Here is a 24,209-nt window from a genome sequence, read left to right on the forward strand (position 1 = left end):
TGCTAGTCACCCAGTAAATCCAAAAAAGCAAATGGATAAAGCTGGCCATATTTTGCCTTTCTGACATTTCCTTGGGAATCTACAAGAACCTCCCCTATCCCCTCCTCCAATAAGACCATTTAAGTGTGTGTTAAGCAACTACAGAATACTAAATAAAAAGTTTGGCCAAAACCAACCATGAAGCTGCAAAAATAATAATAATAATAATAATAATAATAATAATAATAATAATAAATAAATAAAGATGAATGGCCAAAAGTTTGGGCTACAGAATCAGACCTCCTTGTCTGTTCCTGGGGGACCACCTACTACGTGCGTGACTTTGTACCTTACCTATAGTCTTTGTACTTTAGTTTCCTCTTCGCTGAAGTAGGATAATAATAATCTATCTCATGGACATTGTTCTGAGAATAAAACCACAATGTGTACATTTTGGACCGGTGCCTGGCATAGTATGAGAGCTCGGTTGTTACTATTAATTTTGTTATCACCTGTTATTCATCCCTGTGGTAATGATCATATGTGACCTTGGAAAAGTCTAATATATCAATAAACATAAAGGTCTAGACATTTAAAACAGCTGCCTTGGCTGCAGCCTGCCGGCTCTCCTGTCGCTGGAGGGAAAGGGTGGCTTTCGTACGTGTGGCACTAGTAGCACGTCGGCTACTTTGTGCTTTTGGAAACATGAGTCCCCCCTAGTGGTGCAGCTGTATTTACTCGCAGGTGTGTCCCGCGGCCAGGGGGCTTCAGGGTAACAGGCTGTGTGGCCAGTCCTGGGACAGCGTGTATGAGACAGGTGCCTTTCGGTGAGACTGGCCTGTGTTGCCCGCCTGCTGTCCTCGGAAGCTCGGCGTGTGGAGGGAGCAACTTTCCGTCTCTCACTGGAACTAGATGTAGGATGCTCTGTACCTAGACAGGTCATCTAATCTAGGGGTGTTCAAACCTCGAACCACATCGGCAAGCCTAACGCTGGTACAAATCCCACGTGCCGTAGTCCTGTCTCTGATCTACAGAACTCACGGCTCCCGGACTAGAGCCCGGGGATTTGTATTTAATAATAGTTCCTAAAAAAAAATAAAATAATAATAATAGTTCCTAAAGCTAGTAGATTTTTAGGGTAAGGCTTGGCTAACAGAATACAATCTCAAAATACAGCACATTTAAAAATTTATTTATGTATGTATTTATTTATTTATTTTAAAAGATTTTATTTATTTATCCATGAGAGACACACACAGAGAGAGAGAGGCAGAGACACAGGCAGAGGGAGAAGCAGGCTCCCTGCGGGGATCCCGACGTGGGACTTGATCCCGGATTCCCAGGATCACGCCATGAGCTGAAGGTGGACACCCAACTGCTGAGCCACCCAGGTGTCCCCCAAAATATGCATATTTATTTCTCTGTCATCTAATAGTCCCAAATTAAGCAGTCCAGATGGTCAAGATACATCTTCTTCACGCAAGTGTTCAGGCACATGCTTTCCTTTCCTTTTGCTGCTTAGCCCGTTCGTAGAACACCGTGAGTGACTACAGTTGAGTCACACTCATGTCCATTTTGGGATCTAGCTGTTGGGAAGAAAAAAAATGACGGAGGAGGCCAGTCCACTGTCACAAGACCTGGATATTGTGAAGTGGGACACGTCCCTTCAGCTCAGAGAGCCTGGGAAAAGAGGCCTCTCAGGGAAGCCCCAGGCCTCACTGGACCTCTCTGACTTGAGACTGAGGAGCGTGGTTTGGGGTGGGCAACCCGAAAGTACCATCACAATGGCTGTGCTGCATACCTGAGTCTAAGAAGCCAGGTGTACTCCAGCGTGTGCATTGCATAGATAAGGAAATTGACTCCTAGGGATGTGGCACGACTCGGGCTGGGGGGCACAATGGGTCAGGAAAGATGTGAGAACTTACCTGTGATGTCACGGAGGCTATCCTTATTTCAGCACCTCCCTGGGCCCTTGGAGCCAGGAACCTGTTTTGCTTTAGAATTGTGGGTTAAAGGGAATTTAGTGCATTTTATGTTGGAAAAGCCGAGGGAATGGTTAGAATCAAGAAGGACACTGCTCCTTGTGCTAAATAATCCTCTTACTATGCTTTGCTCAAGCCTGTCTCTACTGCATGCTCTATCCAACTCTATCCAACTCTCTCTCCCATGGGCCTCATGATTGTGTCTGTCTCCTTTGTCCCCTCCTGTCATCCTCTGTAATATCTCTGCCACCACAGGGAGATGACACATGTTTGCTCTCAGGTGTCTTTCTAGCAAGCGCAGGAGACACGTGGGCTCTTCATAGCCAGGCGGTCTTGTGTGATTGCGCTGACTGGAGTGATGCAATGAGAAAGGGAAGACTTCCTAGTGTATCAGGACCAGCCTGGCAACGGAGCGACGACAAGAACTGGGCTCTGGAGTCAGACTCCACTGTAGGAAGGACGTCACTAAAATCTGAACTAAGTCTGGATCAAGAGGAGAGCCTGGGACTGGACTGCTCTGCTAGCGAGAGGGCCTGACCCGAGTTTGGGGAGTGGGCGGTGGCAGCAGCCTCGCTACCTGGAGCCACCCCTGGAGTGGAACCCACGGCCAGTACCTCCCCTCCGGGGCCCTGGGCTCTCTCCCTACGGGGAAGAAAACGGTGAGCCCAGGCATTTCCCTCCGTCACCCCCCCCCCCTGGCTGCCAAGGGAAAATCGAGTGCTTGCTACACCCCTGCCTGGGCCAGGCCACGGCGCCGACGGAAACGCAGCCCGAAGACCCAGAGGATCTGCCCCAGTGCCGCGTGTCGGTTCATTGTCAGAGCTCTGCGGTTCTAATATGAGGATTCCGCACAAAATGTGAAAAATAGGGGATCCCCGGGTGGCTCAGTGGTTTAGCACTTGCCTTTGGCCCAGGGCGTCATCCTGGGGTCCCGTGATCGCGTCCCGTGTCGAGCAGGGAGCCTGCTTCTCCCTCCGCCTGGCTCTCTGCCCCTCTCTCTGTGTGTCTCTCATGAATAAATAAATAAAACCTTTAAAAAATAAAAAATGTGAGAAACATTAGGCAAATTGATATATAAGGAGGAGTGATGCACAGTAAGAAAAGCGCTACAGCGATGTGACCTGTTCACGTGCCTGTATTTGAAATCAGAACCTTAAATAAGCGTGGTCTCGGGAGGGGCACGGAGAGGGGACAGGGAGTGAGGCGCGCCTGGCAGGACAGTCGCGCGGACCTCGTGCAGGGAGCTGGGCCCCAAAGCGCAGAAGTGAACCGCTGGGAGCAGAAAGGTCCAGACACCTCCTAGACGAGCTTCAAGAGCCCCCTGCGCACTTGGCACAGGCTCGCCACGTCTCCTGCTGCTTGGAGGCCACCCGGGGTGTCCACGCCGGGCCCAGCCAGTGCGGTGATGACAGCCTTGCTCTGGCGCCTGCTGTGCCTGTGATACCTGTGACGCTTGTGACGCCTGTGGCGCTGAGGATGAGGAGTGGAGGTCGCTCCCGGTCACTTGGGTGGCAACCCCGGTCGTGTGCACAGTGCTCACACTTATTTGAAAAGAAGCAGCGACAGTAACATCCCGGCACTCGCCCTGCAGTTCTCTAGTGTCACAGCCAGAGCCACTGAGCGTCAAGTACCAACACCGGTTTGGGGCCTTTTCTCCTTGATTTTGTCCCCGGGGGGTGGATGCCGCTTCTTGCGTCTACAGCTGAGTGATGATGGCACCTGGTTTGGCTCAGAGAAGCGGGGGGACCTGTGCTGGGGGAGCAGGTCTACACTTCCATGCAATTCTCCACAATTCCGGATTCTTTCGTTCCTCCGGTTCGTACAGGCGACCGAGAGGTCAGTGTAGGGTTGCGAGGGCAGGTGTGGAGGGCGGGCGGGCTGGCGACGGGCCTTCCTCAGCGGGACTCGGGGCTCGGGCTCCAGGCCCGGAGTCAGGACACGGGCCACTCGCTGCCTGGCCTGTCGGGGACCCGCCTGTGTGCGTGGCCAGGTCCTGCACTGGGGTTCTAGGGGCATCGGGGGGCACCGGGGGCACCGGGGGGCATGGGCGCTGGGGGACATGGGCGCCGGGGGGTCACTACTAAGGCGGCTCACTGCCCAGCCTGCCAGGGACCCGCCTGTGTGCGCGGCCAGGTCCTGCACCGGGCACCGCGGCGTAGGCACGGAGGGTCACCTGCAGAGGCTGAGCTGGCCGCGGGGGCTCCAGGTGCGGCTGTGCCAACCCCCGCCCGCAGCCGGAGCTGTGGGGCCTCGAGTCGCTAAGTCCCAGCTCAGCTCGCGTGACCACCGGCTCCCGGAGCTCGTCTGCGGCCACCGTGTCCTTGCGAGGGCCGCCACCGCTACCTGGGCCGTGCCCCCGGGCAGCCACCGTGTCACCTCCCGAGAACCCGTGATGGGGAAGACGGGACATCGTCGGTCCCCCCGAGGCTGGTACGTCTACATAAGAGTCACGTTCGTTAGTGACCCACGAGTCTGCGCCCCGGACACCACTTGCCAAGTCACGTCGCCCCTCTGCCCCTGAGAGTCCTTCCTTGACTATGTTGGGGAGGCACTCGCGACCCCTGCAACACCGAGCCAGGCCGAGGGGCAGCAGGGCCCGGGTGTCCAGCCCAGGTCCCGGGGAGCCTCGGCTCCAGGAGGAAGCTCGAGAAGGGGAAGATGGACATAAGGACGTCTTGTCCTTTCTTTACGGCACCGGTCCCAGGGCTGTCCCTCCACGTGAGCTCGGGCGCTTTGGTGGGAATCCTAGTGCCCTGCTTGGAGCCCCCCGCTGCTAATCCACCCCTGCACAGTTTACTCTGTTCCTTTGACCTCAGTTTCTCCCATGTGAGAAAAAAAAAAAAAGAGGGACCCCCGGGGGGCTCAGCGGTGGAGCGTCTGCCTTCAGCTCGGGGTGTGACCCGGGGTCCTGGGATCGAGTCCCACGTCAGGCTCCCTGCATGGAGCCTGCTGCTCCCTCTGCCTGGGTCTCTGCCTCTCTCTCTGCATCTCTCTGGAATAAATAAATAAAATCTGAAAGAAAGAAAGAAAGAAAGAAAGAAAGAAAGAAAGAAAGAAAGAAAGAAAGAAAGAAAGAAAGAAAGAAAGGAAGAAAGAAAGAAAGGTGAGAATTATATAAGGGAATGTGTTTAAAGTGCCCCAAACCAAGTAGTTACCTCTCCCTTCCCCCTCATCTCCTGTCCCACTGGGAGGGCCTGCGGTCTACACCGTGGTCACGGTACTCTCGCCCAACACGGCCTTACTACTACCGGGTCTCCCACAGCCTCACATAGTGCCTGGCACGTGGCAGCCATTTCAAACCTGTGATCTCCCCCACTCTCACCCGCCACCCCCCTGTCATGGAGTTTCTCGTTACCAGCTCCTTGGGCACGTGGGGCCGCACACAGAGAACCCAGCCTGTCAGCAGGGCGAGACCCGAAGCTGTTCTGTTTCCTGGAGTCTCTGTTGCTGGTGTCAGAGAGGGAAGGAGGGAGGGAGAGTGGCACGAGACAGAGGAGGGGACGACAAGCACGGGTGCTCAGAGGACCTCATAAAGTGTGGGTCCGGCCGTCAGAAGCCCTGTGACGTGGGCAGCAGCACTGTTTCCTCTTTTGTGGAATCTTCCATTGTAGACTTTAACCCACTGATTTGTTTTTAGCTTTTTTGAAAACCTACAGCATAGGGGATCCCTGGGTGGCTCAGCGGTTTAGCGCCTGCCTTTGGCCCAGGGAGTGATCCTGGAGTCCCGGGATCGAGTCCTGTGTCAGGCTCCCAGCATAGAGCTGCCTCTCTCTCCTCCTGTCTCTGCTCCCCTCTCTCTCTATGTCTACCGTAAATAAGTCTTAAAACAAAAAAAAAAACCTACAGCATAGATGACATTGCAGAGCATTTTATATGTTCCTTTTTTTTTTTTTTTTCAAGTTCATTGATATATAGAGTTCTTTTTTCCTCCTTTTTAGGGCTGCAAATTCCTTGAGCCTGGAACTTAGTTTCAGCTCCTTTTCATTCTGTGCAGAATCAGACACTGGACACAACACAACATGGCTTGACTAGTGTGGAGGATCCTTTACTTGAGATCAATGCTGGGAAACTCAATGAAAATCTTAGAAAGATCGGTTGTAGAGGGTGATAATTCTTTTGCTCTAGAAAGAATTTCTTTGTCTCTCTCCTCTAAGGGCCTCATTCCATTATATCTCCTGCATTTTCACTCTTACCTCCTAACTGTTGCTCCTTGTCCCTCCAATCCTTAGATACACTACTTTTCTTTTTTTTTTTAATATTTTATTTATTTATTCATGATAGACATAGAGAGAGAGAGGGGCAGAGACACAGGCAGAGGGAGAAGCAGGCTCCACGCAGGGAGCCCGACATGGGACTTGATCCCGGGACCCCAGGATCACTTCCTGGGCCCAAGGCAGGCGCTAAACCACTAAGCCATCCGGGGATCCCCTACACTACTTTTCTAAAAACATCACTTGCAATGACATTATTTCAAAAACCTTGAGATATTTCTATGGCCAGCTGGAGGTTATCCAGTCCCCTGGGACCACTTAGTCAAGGCCCTTCTTGATCTAATCTCAACCTGCCTCTCAAGGCTGTCTCTCATTATTTTGGTACACAAACCTGCTCTAGTCAAATCAGCGTGACCCACCCTTCTCTGAATATACCCTACTCTGGCTCTCCATTTTTGGCCCTTTCATGACGGTCTACCCTTTTCCACCTCTTCAAAGTCCAATTCAGATCATATTCTTTCTTTAACACATTTTTCACTACTTAAGCCCACCAGATCCATTGTTCACTTCCCCAATCTTCTTATCCTTCATTTCTTATTTTATTATTATTATAGTATCATTGACATGCAGTGTTAGTTTTAGATGTACAACATGTTGGTTCAATAATTCTATATAATCATTTGCTTCTTACACCACTTGACAAGAAGACATGTGGACTTATATTTTTATTATATTTAATTTTAAAATGTTCTGTGTGTGAAATTAGAGGAAAGACTGAGTACTAAGAATATATAAGCCTTGATAATTGGGTTGATTGAGGGACGCCTGGGTGGCTCAGCGGTTGAGCATCTGCCTTCCGCTCAGGCCACAATCCTGGGTCTGGGGATCGAGTCGCATGTCAGGTTCCCTGTGAGGAGCCTGCTTCTCCTTCTGTCTATGTCTCTGACTCTCTCTCTGAGTCTCTCATAAATGAATAAATAAAATCTTTTAAAAAATTGGGTTGATTGATTATTGATTGACGATTAGGAATTAAGTGGATGTGTTCATGTGTGTGTCTGGAGCATAGACATGCTGCTGGTTGAAGGGACAAGGGAAAGAGGATTTGGATTTTTTCCTAAATGTTCTCTACTGTCAACATCAGTAGTGAGGTGATAATAGGAAAACAGAAAGACAATGAGGAGAAAAATGAAAAGGAAGAAGAATGCAGTTTCCACACTGAAACTATTTTTCTGAAACATCTTTTTTAGGTGCACAGAATTCACAGCTACCTGGGCTTGGTTTGGGCTGCTAAGGTGCCCATCTAAAAAAAAAAATACCCTCTCAGACTACAAATGCTTAATACATTGCAATTCATTTGAGTTGGGTTTTGATCCCATTGACTGAAAACATTCTGAGAATAGATTCCATTGAGAGTCTCAGTTACTTACAGCTTAGTGGGAATGCATTTATCTGCAAGATTTTTGTTTCTCCTTAGAAGGAGGGAGGTTAAGGGAGGAAGGGATGAAAAAGCAGCTGGAAGGAAAAAAGAGCCAATACCGCCCAGGGAGAGGGGAAGGACAAGGAATCAGAATTCTGAACACAGAAATGGGGACTTCAAAGACACATTTCTGCCACTTTAAAATTTTGCCCAAGAAACGATGCTGCTTCGGGCCCCAGCAAGTCATCTGCTGGGGACCAATTGATCCTGCTCAGCATCTGAGGGCTCCGCTTCCTTGGTGACCTCCAAACTTCCAGAAAGACAGCGGGACCCCCCCCCCCCCCCCCCCCCGCCCCTAGAGAGGTGGGTAAGGAGCAAGCTTGCCCGTGCGCAGGCTGCTCACAGTGGTCAACATCCTGCCTCTCTGAATTCACGCAGTTGGAGCTCGATGCTTGCAAATGATGGAGCTAACAACCAGCATAGGTGCCCCCCCCTTTTCCATCTGACCTTCCGCTAAATCCAGATAAATAATGCAATAGTCGGAGTCTCTCAGCTGAAAAGATGAGAACAGAAAGGGCCTCTAAGGCTCGTGCGCTGCCGGTGCCCGCTGCAGCTCACCATGTTTTTGGTTCTCCCGGGACGGCAATGTCATACCTCAGAGTCAGTGACCCCATAATCTGGCGCTTAGCTGCCCTTCTTCCTCACTACTCTCTGTACTGACCCTGGCCTCCCACCAGGAGAACTGGAATTGTGGAGTAACAGGCCTGGAGACCTCAAAGACGGGCTGGGGCGAGCGCCTGGCTTGCTGGGTGTGAGGACCACTGCTCGGGAAAGAACAGGACTTCACGAGGTTCCCCCCCCCCCCCCCAGTAAGGAGGCCTCCTCCCTTCGCTCCAAGCGCTCGCCCCAGCCCCGAGGATGCCCTGCCCACGGCTGGATGTGGGCCAGCTGAAGAACCGGCTGTAAGGCCGCCAAGGGGACAGGAGTTAGGACCCTGGATGGCAAGGTGTCTATTCCCTCTGGGATGCCCGAGAGGGACACCGAGCTCTGAGAGTCTCAATCTCTTCCTGGGAAACCCTTGGTCACTCCTCTCACCGGCTCCGAGGGACGTGGTTTCTGACCAGGCAGGCAGTCCTTGCCATCTCCCTTTCCCTTTCTTTCAAGGCTCAGAGGCAGCTGCTGAGTGGGAACAGGTGCAGCTGGAACTATAGGTACCCTTCAGAGGAGACCCTAAACTACTCCAAGTGCCTCTCCACCCAGGAGCAAGCCCGGGAGTGCGGTGTGACCAAAGCAGACGCTCAGTCCAGGCCCAAGACTTAAGGGAGGGTGCCCAAGAGCCCAGTAATCAAGAGTCCTAATATCTCAATGCAACACTTAAGAATCTTAATTTAATGCAAAATAATCTCTGATCATGAAATATCAAAACGCTGTATAATAGGATCTGACCCTATACCGGCAAAACTCACTAACTCATGTCACCTTAGATCCAATCCTGTCAGACTAGGTCTTTATTTAAAACCTGGGTATTTTATTCTTCAGACATTTCTGCATTAAATTTGATTTTTAAAACTCCGTTTATCTAGATTACTGGGATTTTGGGTGCCCCTTAAATTTTGAACGTGAAGTGAGTGCCTCCCTCACTTTACCCTAATCCCAGCTCCGCCTCGGATTCACTTTTGGCTCTTGACAAATGACTGCAAGAAAAGGGACAAGAAATTAAAACACGGGATCCCTGGGTGGCGCAGCGGTTTAGCGCCTGCCTTTGGCCCAGGGCGCGATCCTGGAGACCCGGGATCGAATCCCACATCGGGCTTCCGGTGCATGGAGCCTGCTTCTCCCTCTGCCTATGTCTCTGCCTCTCTCTCTTTCTCTCTCTGTGACTATCATAAATAAATAAAAATTAAAAAAAAAAAAAAGAAATTAAAACACATGCAGAGTTTATGATTTATTTATTTATTTATTTATTTTTCAGTTTATGATTTAATTCAGTTTTTTTGTTTTTTTGTTTTTGTTTTGTTTTTGTTTTTGTTTTTGTTTTTAGATTAAAGCAGAATAAAAAGATTCCAGCTCAGCAATACTGGGAGGATAAATGGATTCCTCCCCAGTGGCTACGCAGTTTACTCAAGGCACTACCCAGGCCCATGGTTCAGGTGCACCTCGGTGAGGGCTAGCATCCCTGAGAGAGGGAAGAGACGGTCTCAGGCACTGGTCTCCACTTACTCAACATACCTCTGCAGAGTCACTGGCCCCATGTGATCACAAGTGACAACAGCGAACCCCATTATGGGGGAAATGTGGTACCTGCAGGCGGGATATCTGGTGCCTTCGATGAGCTGACAAGCTGTCATTTTGAACTTTGTCACACTCTGGAAACATAAGATGGAAGAATGGTTCTGACAAACCCTCTTCTTGGGAGAGGTGCACACCCTGTTGATCTCTCGAGGCCTCTCGTGGATGAAAACGTGTTCCTTCTTGCAGGTGTTGTCAGGTCCCCTGATGACTCTTTGTAAGACCATCCGGTTGCAGTACCTTACAGGAATGTCGCTCTGAGGGTAGTCCACGTGCAAGTGCTCCAGGGTTGGCACCTCTCTTTCCTCATGCAGCTCATTCTCCCAGAACAGAAGCAGCAGGAAAATGATCACCATTAGGATCATCAGGGGTAAGAGTCCCTTCACATCTTCTGCCCTAATTCCTGTAGAGTGAGAAGCGACAGGACCTAACAGAGGGCAATCAGATTCCTCCAGCCGCAGCCCCTGACTGTGCTCCCCAACCCTTGGGAGAGTTGACTTCCTTCTCTCTGCTAATTAAACTCTCGTGGGACCCTGCAAACTCCAGCTAGAGGTGCGGCTCTTCAAGAAAGCCCGAAAGTGATAGTAATGTGGTTTTCTATGGCAAAACAGAGTTTTGTTTATTTATTAAAGATTTTATTTATTTATTCATGATAGACATAGAGAGAGAGAGAGAGAGAGAGAGAGAGAGAGAAGCAGGCTCCATGCAGGGAGCCCGACATGGGACTCAATCCCGGGATTCCAGGATCGCACCCTGGGCCAAAGGCAGGCGCCAAACCACTGAGCCACCCAGGGATCCCTAGAGTTTTGTTTATTTAAATGCTGAATATTACATGCTAGAATCCAAAAGGATTTCTTACTTACCTTAAAATAAAAAAATATGAAATTACAAGAATAAAAAGAAATAGATTGGCATTGGTGAACATCAATATGGAGCAGGCCACAAAAACCTTGACTATATTGGTACGTGAAGCCCAGGCTGTATAGCATTTCTATTAAAACTAATGTCAGCCCCGTATTTCTTCAGCGAATATCACCAAGTAAAAAGAAGCCTACATAATAAAGTAAGTTGAGCCAATTCTCATACAGTAAATGCAGACAGAGTAAACAGATCAGGAAAGATTGCTACAAAGGAAATGGCAAAACTCCGTTAACTTAAGTGAATGCTTGTGTAGACAGCCACAATACTTGCAAAATGCCATTCATGGCTGTGGCATTGAGGATAGCCACACTGCCACCAGCGGGTGCACCAGCAACATTGTCCTCTAGTAAATTCCACTTGTCGACTGATTTTCTGTTTATACCTCCTTATTTCTTTTCTCAAACGCATTTTTAAATTTTGATAATATCTAAATGTGTTTTAGTGTTAGGCTAATAATTAAGTAGCACAAGAAATACATTTTGGGTGAGTTTTGATTCCTAGAGATTCTCTGGAAATAAAGCAAATAGTTGCAAAAAAAGAAAGAAAGAAAGAAAGAAAGAAAGAAAGAAAGAAAGAAAGAAAGAAAGAAAGAAAAGAAAAAAGAAAAAGAAAAGAAAAGAAAAGAAAAGAAAAGAAAAGAAAAGAAAAGAAAAGAAAAGAAAAGAAAAGAAAAGAAAAAAGAAAGCCCTCTCAGGCCATCTCGGCTCTCGGAGTTTAGTGTCGAACTGTTCTCCGACCATCCCTTGTGTTGGGCTTACTCTGCTTCTGCAGGCTCCCCAAGCGCCCCTATTGCTCCCGAACCACCAGAGCGCTTATCATGGGGCGCAGATGTAGCAGGATGCTCAAAACTACCAGGCCTGATTGTTGTTCCCCCTATTGCTGGATGACTCCCTTTCCCATAATTGTCTCAATGCTGATTCCATCCAATTCCACAGGTTTTCGGCCCTATCTACCGATCTGTTTTTCCCAGTTCCTCCCAACCTCTCCTACGCGGCCAGCAACTCTCACCTTTTGTTTTCGCTGCAGCTCTCACAGGCAACATATCCTTGCAATCGTGGATCGTGGACTGTGGACCGTGGACCTGAGACTGTCCTTTGTGTCTCGCTGTTCCCTGACAATAATGGGCAGGGAGCCAGGTGAGTGCGGGGTGGGCCCAAGTAAAAAGAGCAGAAAGGGAGGAGCCTGTGGGAACCTGCTTGGGCGCCACCGGGGAAGAACAGCAAGTTCCCTTCAGAGGGACAGTCGCGTCCTCCGTAAACCAGCGCGGACTTCCCCAGCGTTTATGGAGCCCTGGTATGTGTCCCACGCAGCCCCCTCTCTTCTCCGGGTGTGCAGGCCTTTCTACAAGCCTGGGAAGTAGCCCTTACCCCCTCATTAAAGAGCAGGTGAGCTGCAGAACGCTTCGGATGGAGGGGGGATGATGAGTCACAACAATTTCCCCCTCTCGACACTCTACAGTCGAAGGCCAAGTTCTAGCAAGCGGCATTCCCACGAGGCCCAGGACCGGACAGAAACAGTCCCCGATGTCGATGTCGACTCGAGCAGGAGCAGGAGGGGGGGTGGTGGGGGAGGAGGAGCTGGGCAGGGGGCCCCATCCGGGGCTCCATCCCAGAGCCGTGGCGTCATGACCTCAGCAGAAGGAAGGCCGAGGCTTAATTGAGTCACCCAGGCGCCCCTACCATTAGTTTTGATAAAGCCCTGGGCTGCTGGCAGAGTATGGCAAAGGTGCCCAAGCCCTGCTGGGCATTGGAATGCCCTGGGAATTTCTCGACGCCACCTTGAGACATTTTGCTCTAACTGCTGTCAGGTGTAACCTGGGTTTGAGATTAGTGAAAGCTCCCCCGGTGGTTCTAATATGGAGCAAAACTTGGGAACTCTTGGGACACCGACATGGGGTGCAGGGGACGAGGGTTTGGTGAAAGACGGTGGCATAAAGCATTGAGAAACAGAAGACGTTTTGTTGCCACCATCTCCTGGTCATTTGATATAGAAATGGGGAAAATTGACTTGATTTTATTACTTCTTGCCCTGAAATGATTTCTCTTTCGGGAGAGACAGCTACGTAGTCTCCTCTGTACACATCGGTGTCTTTCTAACTGGTAAGAAGAAAATGATTTTGGGGTGGAAAATACTGGAAAAGGCTTCAAAGAATGGGTCTCTTTCTATACAATAACAACAAAAGCGTAATTCCAGAGCATGGAAATGGATACCCAGGAGGTTATTATTTACTTTCCCCAAATTCACATAATGGGCATCCTTTCAGAATTGAAACCATTTCGTTTGGGATATGTGTTGCCTGGCACCCCCAAGATGTAAATGCATAGTTTTTTAAAAAAGATTTATTTATTTATGAGAAACAGAGAGAGAGAGAGAGAGAGAGAGAGAGAGGCAGAGACACAGGCAGAGGGAGAAGCAGGCTCTATGCAGGGAGCCCGATGCGGGACTCCATCCTGGAACTCCAGGATCGCACCCTGGGCCAAAGGCAGGCGCCAAACTGCTGAGTCACCCGAGCTGCCCATAAATACATAATTAATTGTTTCTAGTGAACAAATTTTGATTTGCACATTATCTGCAGAAACATTTCCACTGGATAAAGAGAAATAAATACACATATTGTAACATATCCCGCTGGGACTTCCAAGTAGCTGAACTACAAATGGTATATTACGGTTATAAAACCGGAGGCAACGTTTGTTACAAAATTCATCCTCAACTGAGGCAGGTAGCCTTGTCCCTGCTTTTCAGAGTGTCACTCTGCAGAAATTGAGCTGAGCCTGGGTTCACACCAGCAGCCCGGGAGGAAACACCTGTGATGCCTAAAACTAACCAGGAGTTGCCTTCTAGATGTAAGGGCCTCGCTTGCGTCAGCAGGAGACAGACAGGACACTTCACGGGAGAGAAACCTGTCAAAAACAATGAAAAGTCAATCTGAGAAGAGAAAGCCAAAATGAGTGGTGAACGACGCTCAACTTCATTAGTAATCAAATAAATGGAAATTAAGGTAATCAAGAGATCAGTTTATGACTATCAGGTTATAACAAATTAGAACATCTAGGATGCCTGGGTGACTCCCTTGGTCAAGGGCTGCCTTCGGCTCTGGTCATGGCCCAGGGTCCTGGGGTGGAGCCCCACATCGGGCTCCCAGCGCAGCCGGCCTCGGCTTCTCCATCTCCTCCTTGCTCATGCTCTAATAAATAAAGAAAAATAGAAAAATCTTAAAAAAAGAGAGAGACAATCTTACATCAAGTGCTGGCAAAGATGATAGTGGGCATGAAGGTTGGTATGGGGACACTGGAAGACAATCTGGAAGCATTTGGTGAAATTACTGAGGGGTGGTCCCTGAGTCCTTGCCATCCCGTCCCAGGTCCAGACCCTGACAGTTCTTCTGAGGGGAGCGCACGTAGGGGTGTCCATGGAGCCACGACCAGCGGCAGAGCAGGGTTGGAGGCCACCTCGGTGTCCCCGTGAAGGGAGTGGATGAAGAAGGCAGCGTCGGGGCGGGGGGGGGGGGGCAGCCCAGGTGGCTCAGCTGTTTAGCTACTGCCTTCAGCCCAGGGCGTGATCCTGGACACCCGAGATTGAGTCCCACGTCGGGCTCCCTGCATGGAGCCTGCTTCTCCCTCTGCCTGTGTCTCTGCCTCGCTCTCTCTCTGTGTATCTCTCATGAATAAATAAATAAAATCTTAAAAAAAAAAAAAGGCAGCATCAGACACGTGAGATAAAATCATGTTAAGTGGTCTCATAATGCACTAGACTTACAGAGAGCAAAACGACCAGAACTCGAAGAAAACATGGTGCTGTGTGATGAGCGGTAAGAGTCTGAAGGAAGATTCTCCCTTTAAATACTTAAATTTAAAACATCCATGCTCCAAGGTAAGACAGCGTATTTTCCAAGGGGGCCCAATAGCTGAACGGGAGGGAAGAACATGGATCAAGAAATGCTGTGAGAGCGAGAGAAATAGAAGCAGCAGAAGGAATAAAGGGGGAGTAATAAAATTGAATGAAACAAAAGAGAGGCCTAGCATGGGCTGCAAAGGGACTCGGTCCAAGTCTGTCCCATGTGCCTGAAAAGGGAAAGGATGGAAAGATGGAGGGAGGGAGGCAGGAGGAGGAGGAGGCGGAGGGAAAAGAGGAAGGGGAGGAGTTGAAGGATGGGGAGGAGGAGGGAGAGGACAAAGGAGAGGAAGAAGGAGAGGAGGAGGGAGAGGAGGAGGAGGGAAAAGGGAAAAGATAGGAGTTGAAGGACGGGGAAGAGGAGGAGAAGAGGAAGAAGGGGAGGGGAGGAGGCGGAGGGAGAGGACCAGGAGGAGGGGGAGGAGGGGGAGGAGGGGGAGCCAGGAGAGGATGACTGCACAGGGGGAGAAGGAAAAGGAGGGAGAGGCGGGGGTTGCTGGGAGGCACGGTGTCCTAAAGGCGCCCCCACAGCCGCCCGGCCAGCCCTGGAGCAGGGCGCCACAGGATACCGTCCAGCGCACCTGCCCTCTGAGGGCGCCGAGTCTCCGTCCTTTCCTTGGCCCCCGTCCCACTCCTGTCGCCGGCGCGGGTGGTCCCCCGGGACTTCGGGGACGAGGCCGCAGGGTGCCTGCCTGGCTCCGGGGCCTGCAGCACCCACGGCGCCCCGGGGTGCGGACCAGCAGGAGGGCTGTCCTGCGGAGGTGCCCCAGGTGCTGGACCTCACTCCCCTCCCGTGGCTGCTGTAGCTCAAGCCATCATGTCTGCCTTCCAGCCACCAAGGAGAAGGAAGGCACATAAGGGGCATGGCACTGCCCTCTAAGGGCGCACCCCAGAATTTCATGTGCTATCTCCCCTCACGTCTCCTTGGCAATCACCTGGTTGCACAGGCACAGTCAATTGCAAGGGATGGGGTTAAATGCTGGGCTTATTCTGAGTGAGCATGTGCCTGGCTAAAATGCTGGTTTCTTGTTCTTGTTCTTGTTCTTCTTCGTTCTTGTTCTTGTTCTTGTTCTTGTTCTTGTTCTTCTTCTTCTTCTTCTTCTTCTTCTTCTTCTTCTTCTTCTTCTTCTTCTTCTCTTCTCCTTTCTCCTTCTCCTTCTCCTTCTCCTTCTCCTTCTCCTTCTTAGATTTTATGTATTTATTTGAGAGAGAGTGAGAGACAGGAGACAGAGAAGCAGACTCCCTGCAGAGCCCGATGTGGGGCTCAATCCCATGACCCCTAAACCCCAAAACCAAGACCCAAGCTGAAGGCAGTCACTTAACCAACTGAGCCACCCACGTGCCCCAAAATTCTGGTTTCTTACGACTAAGGAAGAGGGGGAAAACAAACACAGGAGACCACTCACACTCACGCTTCTCCTACTTGCCTTCGGGGAAACTGTTCTGGAAAAGGCTGCTGAGCATATGCTTCAAGAAAAAAGCTTCGGGATCAAAAGTTTCAGAAACGTTATTTACTATATTCTTCCCCCTGGAGAGTCACGAGATTCACAAAGCGTGAGATTCTGAGAAGCTTGACCAATTTCATCGAATTCAGAATTTTACAAACGGATTTGAGCCTGGAGCTTCATTTGAGGGGTCCCACTCTTAACATCCAAGGGGACAGGGTTCCACGAAGCATCCGTCTGGGAAACGACGCGGGAGACCAGGCCCCTAGATGGCTCTGGGTGGGACTGGGAGACAATACGTGAAGGGAGTGTAACTTAATCCCAGGTCATTAGATTTGGGGGATTGTTCTTCCTTTAATGTTCATATGAAAATAACCCGGGGCACCTAGGTGGCTCAGCGGTTAGGCGTCCAAGGGTTGGTTTCCCTTCGGGTCATGATCTCAGGGTCATAACATTGAGCCCTGCCTGGGGCTCCTCGCTGATGTTCCCTCTCCCTCTCCCCCTCTCCCTTTCTTAAAAAAAAAAAAAAAAAAATCCAAACTGCAGCCCTCCCTGCTGCTAGAATTTTAGTCCCCTTCCCAAAAGGTTTTAGAAGCTCTCAGGAGGATTTTAAAAAATACCTTGCCCCAAACTGATCTTCCTGGGGCAGCTGGGGGGCTCAGTCTGGTTAAGCGTCTGCCTTCAGCTCAGGTCATGATCCCGGGGTCCTGGGGGTCCCGGGGGGTCTGAGGTCGAGCCCCACCTCAGGCTCTGTTCTCAGTAAGCCTGAGGCTCGCCCCACCCACGCGGAACCTGAACTTCGGGCCTGTGCAAACTGCATCCTGGAAGGATCCGGAAGGCCAGAAAAACTCCTTGGCAAGCACTGCCTGTGACCCTCCGGGTGCTTCTGGCAGCTCAGCATCATCCTGGCGACGGCACCAGCCGCATTTCATGCAGAACAGCTCCTGCGAGTTCTCTCCTCTTTAAACACCCTGACCCCCTCTGTGTCGGCAGAGCACGCGTCGGGTCCTCCCTGTGCCCCCAGACTGCAACCCCTACGACCCCAAAGAAATGCATTTATTCTGCAGCTTGCCGTCTTGTCTGCTGTTGCTCAACAGATGGAAAAGTAAAAGGTGTCGGGTCTTGTGTGTCACTTCTGAGTCCGAGTCCCATCGTTCCTAAAATGGAGGTGGGAGAAAAGAATGAAGGAAGAATCCGAGTCCGTAAGGTCCCTTTCTGCGGTCACGAACTGTTTCTGAGCTTTGCTACATGACTCCGATGGCTAGTGTCTAACGAGGACGGTGTCCTGGCTACCACTCTATCCCCCCAGGCATGGAGGGAGTGGAGGTGTGGCCCCTGCCGCCCAGGCTGGAGTCAGGGTGGGCAATGGGGATGCGGGGAGCTGCCTCCCGGCCACCAGGCCCAGAGGTGGGGAAGGTGGAGCTGATTCCGGACGGCGGTGGGTGTGGAGCAGCCCTGTGAAATGGGGTCGGAAGGCGGTATCCTGGCCGAAGGATCACATGCCTCCCCAAATCAAGAACACTTACTACTACCCGAGGGGTGGGTGCACGAGGCACTCCTACTTCTCCTACTTTGGGGGTTTGTTGGCTACCTTTGGCAACTGCCGAGCATTTCCCCAGACAAGCTGTTACCTGCAGCATTCAGGGGACACCCTTGGAAGCCTTGGGCCGGCTGCCCACCGCCCTCCCGCTACCTCACCGCGGCTTTCTGCGGCTGGGACCTCAGACTCAAGCTTGCGTGTGTCCGAGGACAAGCCGTGCCTGCCTCGGGCGTTCGGATTGGGGCCTATCAGTCTGCGCCTTGCGTGAAAACCCCCAGGTTGTGAGCGGGGCCGATCCCGCTCTCCCTTGCAGCAAAGCAGGCCTTTCTGGTTTTGTTTCGTGACTTCCCGTGAGTCCCTGGAAGTTCTGCCACCAGGCCACGGCTGGGAGGCTGCCTGAGTGCGGCTTTCTACCCGGGGGCCACCGTCACTTCGGACTTCCCCTTCTGAGAGTGCTCTGACCCGGGCTCGGCCCAGGCCCCCGAAGCTTCCTTTGAACCTCGGGAGGAAGGACCTTAGCCCAGCCTTCCCCGCACTCGGCCAGGGGCCAGGGCGCTGGGATCCATCCCGGGCTCCCGGGCTCTGCTCCCCGCTGGGGCCAGTGCCGGGCCCCCCGAAAAACCGATAAGATTCCTGAAAGACGACGAATGACCGCCCCGACCCCACACAATCACTGAGGCCCTAAGGGGTCACATCCATCTGAGAAAACAAACCAATAAGTGAACAAGCCAGCTCCGGCCCGCAGCACCTGGGAGCCCCGAAGGCCAGGTTCCCGCCTTGACGGCTCCGGCTTGGCCGGCTCCGTGGCCCTGAGTCTGAGCGGGCCTCCGTGGGCCTCACCGGCCTCCTTAGGCGGGGTGGAGGTTCGGCCGTGGGGCATCCGCCTTGGGCCCAGGCCGTGACCCCGGTCCTGGGATCCAGTCCCTGTCGGGCTCCCTGCGGGGAGCCTACGTCCCCCTCTGCCTGCGTCTCTGCCTCTGTGTCTCTCAGGAATAAATCAAATCTTTAAAAATAGATAAACTGTCCAGCTTAACTGCCTGAGCGCCCCTCCGTGAACAACAGCACAGCTGCCTCCCTGCAAGCTCCACCGTCTTACCACGCGCACGGCAGGGTCCGCAGGAGACCCGGGGGGACCCAGAATGAGCTCCTGTCCCCGTGTGTCCCATAAGAGCCCGAGGGCAGAGCCGCGGCAGCTCCCAAGGGCGACGCCTCAGCGCGACACCAGCACAGGAGCTACCCCCTCCTAACCTTAGCCTTCCTCCTCCTCTCTGGCGTCCCTACCGTGGACTTTCGTGCTTCATCTTATCAAATGAGTCATTTTAGGGCCCTGTTCCATGTGACCTTACAGCGCTACCCCAGACACCACGTGGGTCAGGGTCTCCGGAGCAGCCCTGCCTTCCAGCAGCCGGCGGCCAGGTGTGCAAGGGGCCGGGGGCCAGGGGCGCCGTCCCACCTCCGACAGCCTGCTGGCGCCTGCTGTCCGTCCAGCTGGAAGAGCCTCTCTGGGCTCCCTGGAGACACGGCCGCGCCTCGCTGCGGCCCCACAGGACGGCTGCCGCAGTGCTGTCTCCCAGGCGCGCCGCCCCGCTCAGCCTCTCCCCAGGTGGCACGTGCCCCACGCCCAGGAGCCCGCCTCCTGTGCAACAGGCCCAGTACCCCTGCGACAGGCCCGGGGCTCCTTGGCAGCCTCGGGGACTCTGGTCCCCGTGACTCCTACCGTGCACCAACCACATACCTACCAAGGGTCCACTGGGTGCTAAGCACTGCGGCGGCCCTGACACGGCAGCAGTGCCACATCCTGTCCCCAGGGAGCTTCTATCCTGGTGGCCGGCGAGGGGGCATTAAGAAAAGCCACAGCTGGGCAGCCCTGGTGGCCCAGTGGTTTATTAAGCGCCACCTTCGGCCCGGGGTGTGATCCTGGAGACCCGGGATCGAGTCCCGCATCGGGCTCCCTGCATGGAGCCTGCTTCTCCCTCAGCTTCTCTCTCTCTCTGTCATGAATAAATAAATAAAATCTTAAAAAAAAAAGAAAGAAAGAAAGAAAGAAAGAAAGAAAGAAAGAAAGAAAGAAAGAAAGAAAGAAAGAAAGAAAGAAAAGAAAAGCCACAGTGGCAGGAGCCAAAGTCAGGCGTGGTTTGTGCAAAGAGGAAACTCAGAGGAAGGGGGACAGAGAACAAGGAGGGTGGGAGCTATTCCATGTGGGGGTCAGACGAGCCCCTCCAGCAGGCGGCAGCATCTAGGCAGGGGGCTTAAAAGCAGTGAAGTGCTGAACCATGCGGGCAACAGGGAGAGAAGACGCAAGACAGAATGAAAGGCATGTGCCAAGGCCCTGGGGTGGGAACCCGAGAGGCGTACTCGCGGCTAACGTCGTGGGAACGCAGCCAGCGGAAGGAGTGGGTGCCCGGAGAGGTCGGGAGCCGGGGGAGGCCAGGAAGCAGCAAAACCCCTGGAGATTTTTAAAGCCACGACAAGGAGCTGTGACGCTACGCTGAGTGACATGGAGACACAGGGGCTTGTAAGCTGAGAAGTGAGCAGCTCCGGCCTAGGTTACAAGACTGCTCCGCTCTGTGGGCACAGCCTGGAGGGGCACGAGGACCAACTGGAGACCCCGCCAGGGCCCGGAGGGGCACAAGGACCAACTGGAGACCCTGCCAGGGCCCGGAGGGGCACGAGGCCGACCGGAGACCCCGTCAGGGCTGCCGCAGCAGCACAGGTTCCGGCGGGGCTGCCGCAGGTGGTGAGAAGGCCGTGGGCGCTGAAGAGATTCTCAGCGTCCGGCCAGCGTCACCTGGTGAAGGGCTGAGAGCGGTGTGGAGGGCTACTGGGGGTCCCAGGATTATTTAGGACTTCTCGCAAATCTCGACGAGGTGCCAGAAGTTCGATCTCAGCCCCAGAGCTGAGAGACACGTGGAACAGCCCGGGAGGTCCCAGGTCTCCTTCATCAGGTGAGTCGGGCACCTCCAGTGGCTGTGAGCACCGAGTGCCCAGCAGGTAGGGAGTGTGTGGGCACATCCTGTGGGGTCTAGTCCTTTCCGTGAGGACTGAGAGGCACGCACATTTTCACCTGGCCCCCCGAAACCAAGCTGATCCACTGGGCCACCCCTTTTCTTCCGGAGCTCCCCACTCTTAGCAGGGCTTGTTTCCGGAGCCTGGGCCGTGGGGAGGTTCACAGAGAGGCTACGTTTGGCTCCGGTTTGCACCCAGAACAGACCATATCCAGTATCCAGGGAAGATGAAGCTCCGGATGGAGGGGGGTTGTAAGGGGGGCAGATGGGATACAGGATGCCCGGGGTGACTGGGGTACGGGGCACAGTCTCCCGCCGTGACCCGGAGAGCCATGGGTAGCATCTGTAGCTCCCGACGCCCATTAGAGCTGGGAGCTTTTAATAAATAACTGATAAACAAAGGCCAAAGGCCTCTCCTCCCAGAGTCCCACTAAATTGGTGTGGGGTAGGATCGCACTCCAGCGAATGGGGACAAAGCTCCGCAGGTGAGCCTGACACGCGCAGGCCTGGGCGCCCTGTTTCAGTGTATCCCTGGGGGGTGGCAGCCCCACATGCACACGGTCCCCGGAAGGCCCGGCTGCAAGGACGGAGGGGGCCCTGACTTGCGTGCTGAGACACCTCCCTGTGTTTGCCACCCTCGGGGGTCCCAGCACCCAAGGGAGGGCTCCCGTGATGGCAGTGGACGGAAATCCAGGGTTACGCAAGACGATTGATAGAAAATACCCCGCGCCCCATCCGGAATGCACGACTTTGGGTGATCACGAGAAGCGGCAGAAGAGAACTCATGGTCGATCTTACAAACAGTGGCTTCCTAGAAGAAACGCTGTGTGAATTACACGTGATGGCATCTGGTCCGAGTCCGAGTCACTCACGCCAAGTGCATGCGTCTGAAGAGTAACGTACACACCCGGGCTGCTGGTCCTGCAATGCTAGGTACACAGGGGCTCCCCGGGGCGCTGGTCCTGCATCGCTAGGTGCACAGGTGCTCCCCGAGGCGCTGGTCCTGCAACGCTAAGTGCACAGGGGCCTGCATCGCTAGGTGCACAGGTGGGGCAGTGGTCCTGCAACGCTAGGTGCACAGGTGCTCCCAGGCGCACAGGTGCTCCTGCTGGTCCTGCATCACTAGGTGCACAGGCTCCCGACAGAAAAACAGGGCTCGTCCGGGATTTGAACCCGGGACCTCTCGCACCCTAAGCGAGAATCATACCCCTAGACCAACGAGCCTTGCACGCCCGGCCGCTCATTTCTCCCATTTAGTAAAGGCAGTTCTGGAGGCGCCCGCGGCGTCCGACGAGACCCGTCTCCCCGCCGCGGGCGTGGGGTGCGGCCTGGCGGGGGGGACCTGCACCGCGGCGCCCGCGCGCAGATTCCCGAAGGCGGCGCTCCTTAGGCTACGAGTCTTTTTTAGGAACCCGCGGGCCCGAAGGGGACGATCCCCGCACGCTTCCGCTGCAGGGGGAGCCAGGGATGCCGCGGCGGTGCGGGGAGGCCCCAGCGTAGGGGCGCGCAGGGGGACGGGAGGGCGGGGGGCTCCGGGGGCTCCGCGCGCGGCGGACCGGGCCCCGCCTTCGGCTCAGGGAACGCGCCCCCCGCGCCCCCCCGCGGTCCCCTCCTCCCCCCCGCCCCCGCGGAGCTACGGGTCCCGGCGCTGCCCGGCGGGGCGGGCGGCCCAGTCTGTGGCTCCGGGAGCGCGGGGCTCCCTCCGCCGGCCTCAAGCCCTGCGGCCCCGAAGAAGCAGGCGCGGGAAACCAGCGAGGGGGCGGCCAGGGAAGAACCGGGAGAGCCGCGGACCGACTGACCGGGCGGGGGGCGGGGCCTGGGCACCGGGGGCGGGGCCGGGGCGGGGCCGGGGCGGAGCCGGGCAGGGAAGGCAAGGCTAGGGAGTGCGCCTCCGCCGGCGGGCCCCGGCAGGTAGCGTGGCCGAGCGGTCTAAGGCGCTGGATTAAGGCTCCAGTCTCTCCGGGGGCGTGGGTTCGAATCCCACCGCTGCCATCCACTTTTTTCTGACCCACCCGTGACGGACGGCGATGATCGCTGCGGCGCGGCCACGTCGGGGCGCGAACTCCGCCGCTTTCTTTAGTTGCTGTGCAGCGGGGCCCGCGCTGCTCTGCGGGTTCCCCGGGTATCCGCCCTCCGCACTCCGTTGTTCCTGGAAAGGCGGTGATCTCGCCGCGGGTTCCTAACGACGCCGCGGGGCCCTGGTCCCCGGGGTCAGGCGCCGGCCCCGCACACCCTCCGCCCGCAACCCGCGCGTCGCCGCCCTCCACTCGACCGGAGAGCGGGTGTGGCCCGCTCTGCCTGTTAGTGACACCGCCGGGCGGTCGAGAATGGAGGAACGCCGCCGCCAGGAAGCCCGCCGGCCGCACGACCGCAGAGCGGCCTGGAGGCCCTGTAAGACGGTGCCCTCCGCGGAAGGCCGTGCGCTGCTGTGCGTGGGGCGGCTGTGGGGATGGCTACGGGGACGGCTGCGGGGACACCTGCGGGACGGCTGCGGGGGCACCTGCGGGGACGGCTGCGGGACGGCTGTGGGGACACCTGCGGGGACACCTGCGGGAGCGGCTGCGGGACGGCTGCGGGGGCGGCTACGGGGGCGGCTGCGGGGACACCTGCGGGGGCACCTGCGGGGACGGCTGCGGGGGCACCTGCGGGGACGGCTGCGGGGACAGCTCCGGGACGGCTGTGGGGACACCTGCGGGGACAGCTGCGGGGACGGCTGTGGGGACACCTGCGGGGACGGCTGCGGGCACGGCTGCGGGGACGGCTGCGGGATGGCTGTGGGGACACCTGCGGGGACGGCTGCGGGCACGGCTGCGGGGGCGGCTACGGGGGCGACTGCGGGGACACCTGCGGGGGCACCTGCGGGGGCACCTGCGGGGACGGCTGCGGGGACGGCTGCAGGACGGCTATGGGGACACTTGCGGGGACGGCTGCGGGGACACCTGCGAGAGCGGCTGCAGGGACATCTGGGGGGACACCTGCAGGGACAGCTCCGGCCCAGGGCCCCGGGGCTCCGCTTCCCGCCACGGTGCGGCCCAGGCCGGTGGCTCGTCTTGCGTGCCTCGACCTCCTCGCGCTACTCCCGGGAGCCTCGGGGCAGGTTCAGCGACGCGCGAGGTGCTCGGCGCACAGCCCGGCGCTCCACGGCCTGCGTGTTCCCGTGACTTAAGCACCTACCCAACACATTTCAGAGCACAGGCCTAGCCTTGTTTTCGCCCATCGGGGTTGAAATTCCACCGCAGGCTGGACGAGCAAGGACGCACACTGTACAGGAAACCTCAGAGAGCAAAGAAGCCTTCGTGGGAGTCTGGCTAAAAAATTAAAAAGTCTCTTTATCACCGGTACCGATCCTGGTAAGTGGCGTCCGCAGGTGCGGGGAGGCTCACCCCGGGGCTTGGAGGCTCGAGGAGGCCTGTGTCCCTGGAAGCCCGCAGCCCGGCTCGCAGGGTGCACCCAGAGGCCCGAACGCCACGTTATGGGGTCGTTATGGGGTCGTGGCTTCCGGAGGCCGGCTGGTGTGTCCAGGAAT

General features: G+C 54.8%; 2 protein-coding genes and 2 non-coding genes across 12 annotated transcripts in view; 2 read left to right on the forward strand and 2 right to left on the reverse strand.

The window, feature by feature from the left end:
• Positions 1–14,325, forward strand: part of RNASE10 (ribonuclease A family member 10 (inactive)) — a 72,149-nt gene extending 57,824 nt beyond the window's left edge. For 6 of the 9 annotated variants that reach the window (XR_005370337.1, XR_005370336.1, XR_005370334.1 and 3 more), the window contains exons 4-5: positions 11,826–13,800; positions 14,164–14,325. The gene's annotated coding sequence lies outside the window, so the exon portion shown is untranslated. The remainder of the gene's footprint in view (positions 1–11,825; positions 13,801–14,163) is intronic. The other 3 variants (XR_005370339.1, XR_005370340.1, XR_005370341.1) reach the window with 3 other exon arrangements.
• RNASE12 (ribonuclease A family member 12 (inactive)) lies at positions 9,534–11,965 on the reverse strand. Its single transcript, XM_038558420.1, has 2 exons — positions 11,808–11,965; positions 9,534–10,281 (listed from the first exon to the last, which is right to left on the reverse strand). Exons 1-2 carry the CDS (start codon positions 11,839–11,841, stop codon positions 9,806–9,808), a joined length of 510 nt encoding a protein of 169 aa, XP_038414348.1. The 5' UTR covers positions 11,842–11,965; the 3' UTR covers positions 9,534–9,805.
• Positions 14,326–21,835: 7,510 nt separating the features above from the next.
• TRNAP-AGG lies at positions 21,836–21,907 on the reverse strand. Its single transcript has one exon. It is a non-coding gene; the product is annotated as a tRNA-Pro (tRNA).
• Positions 21,908–22,593: 686 nt separating this feature from the next.
• On the forward strand, positions 22,594–22,675 carry TRNAL-AAG. Its single transcript has one exon. It is a non-coding gene; the product is annotated as a tRNA-Leu (tRNA).
• The last annotated feature ends 1,534 nt before the right edge of the window (positions 22,676–24,209 follow it).

This window comes from Canis lupus, chromosome 15 (assembly GCF_011100685.1).
Source record: "Canis lupus familiaris isolate Mischka breed German Shepherd chromosome 15, alternate assembly UU_Cfam_GSD_1.0, whole genome shotgun sequence".
NCBI classification, from domain to species: domain Eukaryota; kingdom Metazoa; phylum Chordata; class Mammalia; order Carnivora; family Canidae; genus Canis; species Canis lupus.

Coding starts and splice junctions, on each gene's coding strand:
- RNASE12 (XM_038558420.1), bottom strand. CDS start 11,841: ATGTTGCCTGTGAGAGCTGCAGCGAAAACAAAAG. Junction 10,282..11,807: donor AGCTGCAGCGAAAACAAAAG/GTGAGAGTTGCT, acceptor CTCACTCTACAG/GAATTAGGGCAGAAGATGTG.